This window comes from Neomonachus schauinslandi, chromosome 16 (genome assembly GCF_002201575.2).
Source record: "Neomonachus schauinslandi chromosome 16, ASM220157v2, whole genome shotgun sequence".
Taxonomy (NCBI): domain Eukaryota; kingdom Metazoa; phylum Chordata; class Mammalia; order Carnivora; family Phocidae; genus Neomonachus; species Neomonachus schauinslandi.
Window position 1 is genome coordinate 17,362,746 of NC_058418.1, and position 13,672 is coordinate 17,376,417.

The 13,672-nt window shown below is 36.2% G+C and overlaps 1 protein-coding gene across 11 annotated transcripts in view; it reads right to left on the minus strand.

Moving 5' to 3' along the window:
• LSM14A (LSM14A mRNA processing body assembly factor) overlaps positions 1-13,672 on the minus strand; it is a 58,482-nt gene that overhangs the window by 15,288 nt on the left and 29,522 nt on the right. For 10 of the 11 annotated variants that reach the window (XM_044911469.1, XM_044911466.1, XM_044911462.1 and 7 more), the window contains exons 3-4: positions 11,049-11,178; positions 2,302-2,424 (exon numbers count right to left, since the gene is read on the minus strand). In XM_044911469.1, coding sequence (XP_044767404.1) covers positions 2,302-2,424; positions 11,049-11,178 — 253 coding nt within the window. The remainder of the gene's footprint in view (positions 1-2,301; positions 2,425-11,048; positions 11,179-13,672) is intronic. The other variant, XM_044911463.1, reaches the window with a different exon arrangement.

Sequence of the window (13,672 nt, forward strand, 5' to 3'; positions counted from 1 at the left end):
GGTTAATGTTCACTATTGATTAAAATAATTAACATCCACACACTATGCTAAGGGCACTGCATACATTTTAAAAAATGTAATTCTCACAATAAGTTACTTACCCATAGAGCCCCATTTTATTTTATTCTTATTTATTTTTTAAGGTTTTATTTACTTTAGAGAGTGTGGACCGGGGGGGGGGGGGGGGGAGGGAAAGGGTGAGAGAATGTGAAGCAGATTCCACACTCAGCATGGAGCCCACTGTGGGGCTTCATCCCCCAGGACCATGAGATCAGGACCCGAGCCAAAACCCAGTTGGCCACTCAACCAACTGAGCCACCCAGGTGCCCCTTTATTTTATTTTTTATAAAGATTTTATTTTATTTTATTTATTTGACAGAGACACAGCAAGAAAGGGAACACTGGCAGGGGGAGGGAGGAAGAAGCAGGCTTCTTGCTGAGCCGGGAGCCTGATGCGGGGCTCAATCCCAGAACCCTGGGATCGTGATGTGAGCTGAAGGCAAATGCTTAATGACTGAGCCATCCAGGCGCCCTTATAAAGATTTTATTTTTAAGTAATCTCTATAACCCAACACGGGGCTCAAATCCAGAACCCCAAAATCAAGTTATGTGCTCCACCAAATGAGCCAGCCAGGTGCCCCTAAAGTCCCATTTTATAGTTCAGAAAACTAATGCTTAAAAAGGTGAAGAATTTTATTTAAGAAAGAATTTTTTTTTTTTTGAGAATTTATTTATTTATTTGACAGAGAGAGAGAGCACAAGCAGGGGGAGCGGCAGGCAGAGGGAGAAGCAGGTTCCCTGCAGGGTAACAAAGAATTCTTAAAAGAAAAAAGACCCAAAGACCTATAGAGAAATATACACTTCTATTAACCTAGAAAAAAGTCTGACGTGTATACAACAAAAAGTAATTATTTGTTATTTCTGGATAGTGGGACTATGGGGTGTTTTTATTTTTATTTTCTTCCTTATACCTACTATATTTTCTAATTCATCTACAACAAATCTTTAGAATGTTAAAAAATTAAAAATTAAGTTATTTTAAATCAATATGAATGACTATTTCAAAATATCTAAAGTGAGATATATAGGATTATGTTTAGTATTAGCTTGATTTTACCCTCAACAGCTTTAAACAATATTATCCTGTGATTATAGCATCCTTCTGAAATGACTTTACATTGTTTTATTTAAAAGTGAACATCCATATAAAGCAACGAGCCAATAACAACCACTTCAGGGGTGCCTGGGTGGCTCAGTTGGTTGAGTGTCTGCCTTCGGCTCGGGTCATGATCCCAGGGTCCTGGGATTGAGCCCCACGTCGGGCTCCTGGCTCAGCGGGGAGCCTGCTTTTCCCTCTCCCTCTGCCTCTTCCCCTGCTCATGCTCTCTGCTCTCTCTCTATCTCTGTGTCTCAAATGAATTAAAAACAAACAAAAACACACAACCACTTCAGCTGCAGATAAAAAAAGATACAGACTCTTGGGACCACCGAAGATTATAAAACTGGCTGGTAGAAAAATAGATTTAAAAAAATTAAACAGGATCCTTTTTTTTTTTTTTAAGATTTTATTTATTTATTTGACGGAGAAAGACACAGTGAGAGCAGGAACACAAGCATGGGGACTGGGGGAGGGAGAAGCAGGCTTCCCGCCGAGCAGGGAGCCCAATGTGGGGCTCAATCCCAGGACCCTGGGATCATGACCTGAGCCGAAGGCAGACGCTTAACTGAGCCACCCAGGCGCCCTAAACAGGATCCTTTAAGAAGCTAATTACAATGCACATTGCCAAACTCCAAGGATTCTGATATAGCAATTGTCAGGATCTACATTTTTAAGAAGCACTCCACATGATTTGGTTGTGGGTGGTCCACACTAAGAACCACTGCTCTAGATCCTGTGAGGATGCTAGGAAAGATCCAACAGTGTAAAGAATAGTTTGGTTCTTTAAGCTGCTATTTCAAGTTCATCAAGAATAGTTCATTTTCAGTGGTGAGTCTGGGACTAATTTGATATATTTAAGTATTATATACATGTCATATAATTGCCTTGCAAGAAAGTTTCAAACTTAGAGAATGTTCACTGGTTCCCAGTTTTATGATCTGAGAATTGCAAAGAGTCTAAATAGTGGATGTCATTCAATAATATACTTATTATAACAGCAACGAGGAGAAAAATCTTAAAAGGACCAAATAGAAAGTATACATGTGATTTGCAAGCTGCAAAAGCTCCTTACATTCAAAGAGAAAGACAAAAACGACTAAAGATGTTAGGAATGGAAATATATGAAAGAAAAAACAGCTTACCTTGAGATAACTGTGTTTTTAGCGATCTTGTATCCTGTGTAAAGGCAGAACCAACTGCAGTACTTTGGGATAGGGTACCACTGTTTGATGTTTCTGTTCCAAAGGATGTCAAAGAACTTCCAGCTTTAAGAGATTTTTTTTTAAATGACAAAAATATATATTTTTAAATTTAAACCTTTCAATTATATAAAGTAATATACCATTTTAACGATGATAATAACTTGCCACCCCTCCCCCCTGCAACATGTGTGCAAATTAATAATCCTGGAAATTAACCAAAATGCATCAAAAATAGTTTGAGAAATCTTTTACACTGTATGGAAAAAAAAACCAATATATACTCCAGCATCCTTGGATGCAAACAATTTTTTAACAGCAATACTGTCCTAGGCAGTTACATAGATAGGACAGCAAGGACTGATGTCAGATAGAGAAGTAGCAGAAAAGGTACATTCTACACCAGTATTAAGGTGTAATTATTTTATTTTATTTATTTTTTTTTTTTAAAGATTTTTTTTATTTATTTATTTGAGAGAGAGAGAATGAGAGACAGAGAGCATGAGAGGGAGGAGGGTCAGAGGGAGAAGCAGACTCCCTGCCGAGCAGGGAGCCCGATGCGGGACTCGATCCCGGGACTCCAGGATCATGACCTGAGCCGAAGGCAGTCGCTTAACCAACTGAGCCACCCAGGCGCCCCAAGGTGTAATTATTTTAATACCGAGTATCTGCACACACAGCCAAATTAGCAGACAGGTCTATGAAGAGCTTGTCCAGCATTTCCAATTGGCTCCAAGGAGCCAATGGACTACAGTTCATTTTAATGCTTCCCTCCAGGATGGTACCATGGGGCTGCATTTTGCCTAAAGCAACCACAAAAAGTCTGGTAACATGAATAACAAATCCCTAGAAAGGGCCCAAATTCTTTGCTATATGAGCTTATGTCAATCTCCTCTAAATTTCTATAGTCCTTACGGATCATTTACTTTTCTTATGCTGTGTTCCCTTCTGACTTAATATTTAATTTATGTAGGTTTTCTCCAGCAGGAACTATTTCAGTAGCCCTTCCTCCCCCACCTCTAAATCCAATCTGAAGATGGCAGTCAGAACGATCTCTTGTGAAATACAGATATAACCACATTACCACAGCGCTTAGGACCCTGTGATGGCTTTCCACTGCCCTTAAGATAAAAAGTTCAGATTACTTACCTCAGTTTATCAGGCCCTCCCCTTATCTGTCTACTTCTTTTCTCACCACTTTCCCTCTTTTCACCAGTCTGCTCTTAAATATTTGAACATCATGATCACGCTTCTAGGAATCTTCTGATTTCCCAGCTAAGCAACCCCAGTTCCTTCAACCACTACTTACCTTCCCACTTCCCAGTCTTTAATACTGCCCCCTCCAATTTAATAAATCCTAGTTATTCATATCCCTTTTAAAACAGGGCATCAGAACCTAGTACAGAATCTCATAATTAGATTCATGGGACTCCCCTGAAGGTGGAATCCAGTCAGGCTACAGTCCTGGCCAGTTCAGGAGAGGCCTAACATAACTTTCTACATCTCCAGAAAAGTGGGGACTAATGCTCTCAATGATTGTGGGAAGTTAAATCCATCCCATTATCCCTAGTTATTTCTGGGCAATGACCAAGACATAAGCCCCAACACAGGGGCTGAACTCACGGCCCTGAGATTAAGACCTGAGCTGAGATCAAGAATCAGACGCTTAACTCTCTGAGCCACCCAGATGCCCCCTTTCTTCAAGACTATTTTGGCTATTCTAGGTTTTGTATTTCCACCAAATATTAGAATCAGCATGTCAATTTCTCTCTCTCTCTCTTTCTTTCTGAGAGAGAGCAGGAGTGGGGGTGGGGGGTAGAGGGAGAGAGAATCCCAAGCATGCTCTGTGTCCAGCGCAGAGCCCAACATGGGGCTCGATCTCACGGCCCTGAGATCATGACCTGAGCCAAAATCAAGAGTCAGATGCCCAACCGACTGAGCCACCCAGGCGCCCCCTGTCAATTTCTATTTTAAAATGTCTACTGGGATTCTGTTTACTCTGTAAATCAATTTTGGGAAAAATATCACCTTAAAAATAATACTGAATTTTCCAACCCACGAGCCTGGATCAACCCTCCATTTATTTAGAACTTTAATTTCTCTCAGCAATATTTTGTGGTTTTCATTACAGAGCAGTTTTCTCAGCTTCAGCACTACTGACATTTTGTGAGGAGTTGTCCTATGCACTGTAGGATGTTAGGTAGCATCCTTGGCCTCTACCTTCTACATACTAGTATCCCCCAGTTGTGAGAACCAAAAAGGTCTCCATACGTTACCAAATATCCCCTGCAGGAGGAAGATAAAATTAACCGTCCTCCACTGAGAACCACTGTTGTAGATGTTTTCAAATATCTTCTGTTATATTATTTCCTGGGTATCTGATGTTACTGGTGCTAACTGCAAGCTGTGGTGCACTTTACATTTCACTTCTGAACAATCTGTTCTAGATCACATGTCAATAAACTTCAACTACAAGTGACCAGATATAAATATTTAAGCTTTTCAGGCCATATGGTCTCCGTTATAACTACTTAACTCTGCCTATGTAGTGTAAAAGCACCCATAAACAACATATAATAAATGGGTGTGCCTGTATTCCAATAAAACTTTATCAAAACAGGAGGCTGGTTGGATTCAGTCCACAGATCACAGTTTGCCAACCCATCTGTTCTAGAATAAAAAACACAGTTCATTTTGTATATTTACCATGTATTCCCTTACCATGCTAAATTCACTTATTCATTCTAATGGTCTGAATATTCTTTTGCATTTTCTACGTACACAATCATATCACCTTCAAATAGAGACATTTTTAGTTCTTCCTTTTCAATCTTTGTATCTTTCTTTCTTGCCTTTATGTATGTAAACTTTTCATTTCACTGATTAAATTTAGGAAATTCCCTCCCATTCCTCAGTTGTTGATAAGTAGGTGCTGAATTTTATCAAATGCCTGTTCTGTATCTCTTGGGATTACAATTTTTCTCCTTTATTCTGTTAATGTGGTAAATTACTAATAATTTTCAAATGTTAAAACAACTTTGCATTTCTGAGATAACTTTACTTTGTCATTATGTACTATTCTTTTTATGAACTGCTGACTTTCACTGCTAATATTCGGTTAAGGATTTTTAAATATATGTCCCCAGAGATGGTGGGCTGTAATTTTCTTTTCTTGTAATAACCTCATTAGATTTTGGTATCTTAGTTAGCCAGGATATCATGTTTTTATCACCTCCTGTTTGGGTTTAGGAAAGTTGTATTTTTCAAGGAATCTATTTTACCTAAGACGTCAAATTTGTTGACAGAAACTCGTCCATAAGATCTGTTCTTTAAGGATCTATAATGATATCTACTCTTTCATTCCTCATACTGGTAATTTGGGTCTTCTTTTTTTCCTTGATCAGGCTTTGTTGATGTTATGTATATTTTGGCTTTTCTTTTTTTTATTTGTTTATTTAAAATTCTTTATTTAAATTCAATTTAGTTAACATATGCTATATTACTAGTTACTGGGGTAGAATTCAGTGATTCGTCAGTTGCATACAACACCCAGTGCTCATTACATCAAGTTATTTTGGCTTGTTTCTTTTCATTGATTTATGCTTTTAATTTTTTCTCCTTCTACTACATTTGGGCTAATTTTCTTTCCTTTTTTTCTTAGCTTCTTAAGATGGCAGTCTAGAGCACTAATTCTAAAACATTCTTATTTTCTAATACATGCATTTGAAAGTATAAAATTTTTTAAAGGTGTAAAATTTCCTCTAAGCTCCACTCACAAATTTTGATATGCTGCATTTTATGATCACTAAAAAGTCTTTTCTAATTTCTCTTATGCTTTCTTCTTTGATTCATTAGTGATTCATAAGTTTGCTCAATTTCCAGTTATTTGGAATTTTTCAAGTTATATTTATTTATTTTTTAAGATTTTATTTATTTGACAGAGAGACAGAGATAGTGAGAGCAGGAACACAAGCAGGGGGAGTGGGAGAGGGAGAAGCAGGCTTCCCGCCGAGCAGGGAGCCCAATGCGGGGCTCGATCCCAGGACCCCGGGATCGTGACCTGAGCCGAAGGCAGACGCTTAACGACTGAGCCACTCAGGCGCCCCTCAAGTTATATTTATTTAACTTATGGTTATGAGAACATACCATGTATGATTTCAGTCCTAAATTTATTTTTTATTTTATTTTTTAATAGAATTTTATTTATTTATTTTTAAGATTTTTATTTATTTGTCAGAGAGAGAGAGAGAGAGCACAAGCAGGGGGAGCAGCAGAGGGAGAGGGAGAAGCAGGCTCCTCACTGAGCAAGGAGCCTGATGTGGGATTTGATCCCAGGACTCTGGGATCATGACCTGATCCGAAGGCAGATGCTTAACGACTGAGCCACCCAGGCGTCCCTTCAGTCCTAAATTTAATGTAACTTGTTTTATGGCTCAGGATTTGATCCCATTAAGTGGTCCATATTTACATGGAAAGAATCTATATTCTACAATTTTGGGGTGCACTATTTTATAAAAGTTACATCTAGGATTATTAAAGCTTCCTGATGAACTGTCCTCTGTACCATTAGGAAGAATCCTTCTTATCTCTGGTAGTACCCCTAATCTTTTAAGTTTCTTTGTCTGCTGTTAATTTGTCTAACATAGTTTTGTTATTAGTATTTGTATGATATGCCATGCTGTTTTTTGTTTTCTCCTCTTTCAGTGTATTTCTTATAAACATTACATAGTTAGGTCTTGTTATTTTTCTGAGTTCAGTTTGATGATCTCTGCCTTTTAACTGGGATGTTTAATTCCCTTACACTTTATCAAAGTGGATCTTGAACAATCCTTAGTCTGTCAGCCCCAATGTATGAAATACTCAACTGGCTTTATGCTAACTATAAAGTTCATAAGCCTACTTCTAAATGTTCATCAAAATGATCTAAATTTTCATTAAAAATTAATCTGTATGAAATACTGGAGACCTAAGAGAATCATTGTCTAATTTGGCTTGACTATGTTTAACCAGCTAAAATGTACCCATTTGTCTGTCTATTCAGCCAACAGCTCTCAGTCTTGTCCACAGGGTATTATGAGACTTAGCATGCCATGGCAGTTTTGCTGTTTCCTTTATTGTGGGGTCATTAATTTTTCCTAAGGATCCATGAATTAAAGTCAATAAAGACCTAATCTTTGCACTTAAGAATTATTTTAGCATCAGCTTTAAAAAAATAATGTTTTAATTCTGTCTGGTGTATCATTCTTTTCAATGTATGAGAGTATCTGTTTCCTCACTATCTTGCAAAAATACCATATATACACACTCAAACTTTTGGGCTTTTGCCAAATTGATAGTGAGAAATGGTGCCTCAGTACAGATTTAATTTGTGTATCTCTTATCATAAGCAAAACTTAAGCATTTTTCCACATTTAAAGGACATTTGTATTACTTTCTTTCTGAAAAAGGCAAAGTTAGTTCCTAACACCTGCCTCTTTTTCTGTTGGGTTGTAGGTCCTTAGTTTTGGAAGCCCTATAGATGTTACAGATATTAATCTTCATGATATAAACTACAAAAAAAACCTGTAAAAAGACTATAACATATAAAAATTAAAATGGAAAAAAATTTTCCCAAATAGCAAGAGTTTCCCTGATTTAAGCTTCCTTTTTAAGTCAGAATACTGTACTGTATTCTTACAATAAAGTAAGCTAAAGAAAAGGAAATGTTATTAAGGAAATCATACGGGGGCACCTGCATGGCTGAGTCATTTAAGCGTCCTACTCTTAGTTTCAGCTCAGGTGATGATCTCAGGGCCGTGAGACTGAGGCCTGTATCTGCTCAAGATTCTCCCTTCCTCTCCCTCCCCCTGCTAATACATGCTCTCTCTCTCTCAAATAAATATCTTAAAAAAAAAAAAAAATCACATGGTAGAAAAAAATACATTTACTAATGTATTTATTGGAAAAAACCCACATGTAAGTGGACCTGTGCAGTTCAAATACATTTGCTCAAGGGTCAACTGCATTAGGGATCAAAAACAAGAGGCTTCGATTAAAATCTGGCTTCATTCATGCTAACACAAACCATACGTGAGTTAACTCCTTTTCTAAAAATCACCTACCACCTTAATCAGTGCAGTAATTTTCTTCCTCCTCCTCATTTAACAACTTCTGAATATTATATATAGCTCTCTAGTCACTCCACAAATTATCCTACCAATATGGAAATCAACAAATGAAAAATAATCATCTACTGCAAAAATTACTCAACTGACATGGAAAATACAAATAAAACCCTCTACCTTTGTGACACCCAAAGAACAGTAAACTAGCAACTCCCAATAATATCAAAATTAGATAAAAGCATTTGTAAGAAATAGATACTCTGATTAGAAAAGCAGGCTCTGAAGAATGGTAGCAGTATTTACTATGTAACACTATATGCTAGACCCTATTCAAATGCTTTACACCTATTAAGTCATACAAACTTCACGGTAATGTACGAGGTAAGTGCAGTAATAATCTCAATATTAGCCAACTACTCAATTTAGTGAAAGGAGTCTCAAAAGGATAATTTGCAACTGCCCCTTATTTAAGTCCTCAGAATAGGATTCTAACAGTTATAGCTAACAGGGTAAATCGGGATTTACCAACTTCCTACATCATCACATTAGGAGATATTTAATTAGTTAACTATGGCAATGCCAAACTTTAAGACTTGATTAAAATGGTGACTATGAGAGGTCTCCATTATAAAGGCACAATGTCGTCCCCTCTGTAATTAATTAACTGTGGGATGATATTTTAAGGCCATTTTAATACTCTGTCCAACACTGTTCACCCAATGATTTTAGCATCCACTGATAATCCTTGCTAATTAATACACTGGATATTAAAAAAATGGTGATTTTTTGTATCTACCATTCCTTCTATTTATTAGCTGGGACTTTTCTGTTAAAAAAGAGCATTGTTGGGGCACCTGGCTGGCTCGGTCGGAAGAACATGTGACCCTTGATCTTGAGCCTCACGTTGGGTGTAGAGATTACTTAAATAAATAAACTTAAAAAAAAAAAACCCAGCAGTGTTTTCCCTTCTTTTCTCAAGGGGCCCATGTTCCTTCTGGTGGGGAATGGTATTTAGAAACCAAGAACTGGGTCTACACATATTCTTTGCTACAGGGTATCATTGCTTCTAAGTCCTTTCTATGAACAGAGTTAGGAAATAACCAGTTTTTTAAAAGTTCACATTCATGCTTCCAATTCACATTCAACACCACAGGGTTCTTCCTTACTCCTATGTTTCTTTCTCCCTTCTCCAAGGAAAGAACAGCATTTCCCAACAACGTCACTATATTAGTCATTTGCCCTATCCTATAATACATACAAAACAGTTTCAAAATTAACACCAATACCACTACCAATTACAAACCCTAAGTCAAGGGATTTTTACAGTTTCATTTGTTCTTACAATATACCCCTACTAAGAGTGTAAAAGTTACTTAAATTATTTTTTTCTGTGTGGTTATACTATCAATTTGATATAAACTTAGCACCAGTTATTTCTGTTTATATCCATTCAATTTTAGGATTTATTTTTTCCCATCCTTTTTGATTTTGTGAATAAGCAAAACATTTACATACTTGAAAAGTCACAACTACATAAAAAAAGTATATTTATAAAAAGGAATTAATTTTAACAAAACTTAACATGCTAATGGGTTTTAAGATACACCTGAAACTGGATTTGTGATGCAGAGAAACAAGGTAAACTGATAAATGGTTATTTCAATTGAATTAAAAAAGATTAAGGGCTAGAATTTGAGATTTAAAAAGTTATTCTTGGGGCACCTGGGTGGCTCAGTCGTTAAGCGTCTGCCTTCGGCTCAGGTCATGGTCCCAGGGTCCTGGGATCGAGCCCTGCATCGGGCTCCCTGCTCCATAGGAAGCCTGCTTCTCCCTCTCCCACTCCCCCTGCTTGTGTTCCCTCTCTCACTGTCTCTCTCTCTCTCTGTCAAAATAAATAAATAAAATCTTAAAAAAAAATAAAATAAAATAAAGTTATTCTTTACTATGAAAATTTCTACTAAAGAGCTAAAATGCATAGCTATAAAAACAAAAAAGAACAGAGCTGATCTGATTATATCTAGCTTTCTCTTTACAGTGTTAATGTTTCTAAAACATTGTTACAATAAACAAAGCATCATGCCCTCAAACATGCTATGTGTGATTATCTTTTCACATTCTACCTAATATAAATACTCCTTAATGGCATTATTATTCCCTAATAATAGCATTATCTCCAACCCTCTTTTTGAAAACCCATCCTGTTGGAAAAAAATGCTTATTTTATGATTTTTTTAGATTATTTTTCTAGTAATCTCTACACCCAATGTGGGGCTCGAACTCATGACCCCGAGATTAAGAGTTACATGCTCTTCCAACTGAGCCAGCCAGGTACTCTGGAAAAAAATGCTTATTTTAAATGGAGATATCTTATGTAAATTTAAAATAACATTCAATGATATTTGGCAATTGAATAGATCTAGATTTAAAAAAAAGTGACTATTCTGACAGATGACCTTTATAGAACCACTAGTTATTAAGGACGTTAAATAAAACCTTTAAATTAATAGGTTACAAAAGGAACACCAAACAACATGTCTGTAAATTTATGGTAAAGACAGGTAAATTTAAGAAAAAAGCACAACATACCAACACCGACAGCACCAAACTGCTGCCCGACTAATGAACTTGGACTGAACTGACTGTATGTCGACATCCTGCCAAAAGGTCCATAGGAACCCACTGACTGGAATGAAGAAGTAGATGAGCCTAGTGAAGACTGAAGAAAGATCATGGGTTATTTTTCCAGGCTCTATACAACATGTATATAACGAAAAAAATTCGAATATTTACATTTTAAAGAAGGTTTTAAATTATAACTATTAGATACAAAAGCAATTATAATAACTTACAACATGCACTTAATATCAAAACAGTTTAACAACCTCCTGATTTCAATATTTGTATATGTGCCAATTATACTTGATGTGACTTATAAATATATTTTTCTACAGTTGAGTTAAGAGTTTTATAGCAAGTTTAGGAAAGAATGAAAGAAAAGTTACTTGAATAAGTAAAGTAACTTTGTTTTAAGAAAGAATATGGGAAAAATTACATTTGGTTATACTGAGTTTTAGTCTGGTGCTGACAAAAATAAGGTATCTCACTTGTGATTTTGCTCATATTTCAATCATTTGAAGTACACTATTAAATTTACAGGAAAGAGATGCAGAAACAAACTATCCCACACAAGACCATTTACATTTTTATTTTTTATCTTTTAAAGTAGGCTCCATGTCCAGCATGGAATCCAACGTGAGGCTCGAACTCACAACTCTGAGATCAAGACCTGAGCTGAGATCAAGTCAGATGCTTAACCACCTGAGCCACCCAGGTGCCCTATTACATTTACATTTTTAAAATATATTTTTCATTAAGTTAAAGGACATTTTACAAAAATTTCAACTTACTAAACCTAAAATATATTATAGAACGTATATATGCATATTATATATTCATTTATCTTCATATAAAATATCTCATAATACAGATATGAAGTGTACTAATTACCAAAAGGATATAAGCTCATTGATGGTAGGACCTTGTCTGTGTGTTCACTGCTAGTATCAGGCACATGGCAGGTGTTCAATAAATACTTTTGGATGTATGAATCAAAACGTCAAAAGTCAAAATTTATGGTGACTGGAAGAAGTTATTCAACACCAGTTTGACTTCTGTTTTCTTGGTTCTTCGGACTCCATAAAGCTGATAACTTAAATAATTATTTCCCTGGAGAATTATCAGAAAATCTATACATGAGAGAGTCAGATAATACCACTCTTTGGTGTAGGCCATCTCTATTAAAATGTGTCTCTTCTCCCTCCATTTAAGAAAATCTACATTTTCTCAGGATTCCTTCAGACGTATTTCCTTAAAAGTTAGACTTAACAAGGGCGGGGGGGGAGAAGAGGAGAGAATTTCTCCAATTTATAAATTTAATTATTTATTAAAAAACATATTCAGGAAAGATAAATATATTAAATAAATATTAAAAGGTACTTTCTCTTTTTTTTCCATTTTTTACAAGATTTTATTTTTAGGGCGCCTGGGTGGCTCAGTCAGTTAAGTGTTGGTCTTCGGTTCAGGTCATGATCCCAGGATCCTGGGAATGAGTCTCGACATCAGGCTCCCTACTCAGCAGGGAGTCTGCTTCTTCCTCTCCCTCTGCCCCTCCTCCCCACCTGTGCTCGTGCTTTCTTAAATAAATAAAATCTTGAGGGAAAAAAAAAAAAGATTTTATTTTTAAGTAATTTCTATGCCCAACATGGGGCTCAAACCCATAACCCTGAGATCAAGAGTCACACACCCCACCAAATGAACCAGCCAGGCACCCCTCTTTTTTTTTCTATTTAAAAAAGATTTTAAAAAAATGTTTTTGTTAATATAATTTTATATACCACTTATTATTTTCTTTAGAAGAGTTCATTAGGTATTTTAATATTGGAAGTAAGACAAATCTTATGCAAGATAATATATATTCTAAGAATCAGTTTTGTGGAAAACTAAGATTTCATCACAGCATAAAACAAAGTTAATTTAAAAAAATCTAAAAGTATTACAGTACTTTAAAAAAAAAATCAACAAGCATATTTTAGTGCAAATGACCAAAGACTGACAAGAAAAAGGGTTGAGAAGAAAATGGATCCAAGAGGAAAATCATGGGGGCCATAAGCTTTTAATCAGCTATGCCCTAAAATGAAAACACTGCTACATCAATCTGCTTCCTCTCCTGTTATAACTAAAATTCAGGCAGTTTCTATATACTTCCAATTATCATGTAAACAAGCACTGTAATAAATATGCTCCTCAATTCATAACATAATCTTTTAGAAATCATGTATTTCTGTTTTTAATAAAATATAAATTTTTTATTTCTTTTACTGAGAATACTTAGGGTCTTCTTTTTTCATACCTTATTTTATTTCTTTATTTTAAAATTTTATTTATCTGTCAGAGAGAGAGCACAAGCAGGGGGAGCGGCAGGCAGAGCAGGCAGAGAGAAGTAGGCTCCCCGCTGAGCAGGGAGCCCGATGTGGGATTAGATCCCAGGACCCTGGGATCATGACCTGAGCCGAAGGCAGATGCTGAACAGGCTGAGCCACCCAGCCATCACGTTTTATACCTTATTTAGAGAACTGAGTAATACACCTATGTGTGTTAAAATCCCTTTATGTTTGTGCTGTATTATACAATACTGCATGTGTATTATGTTA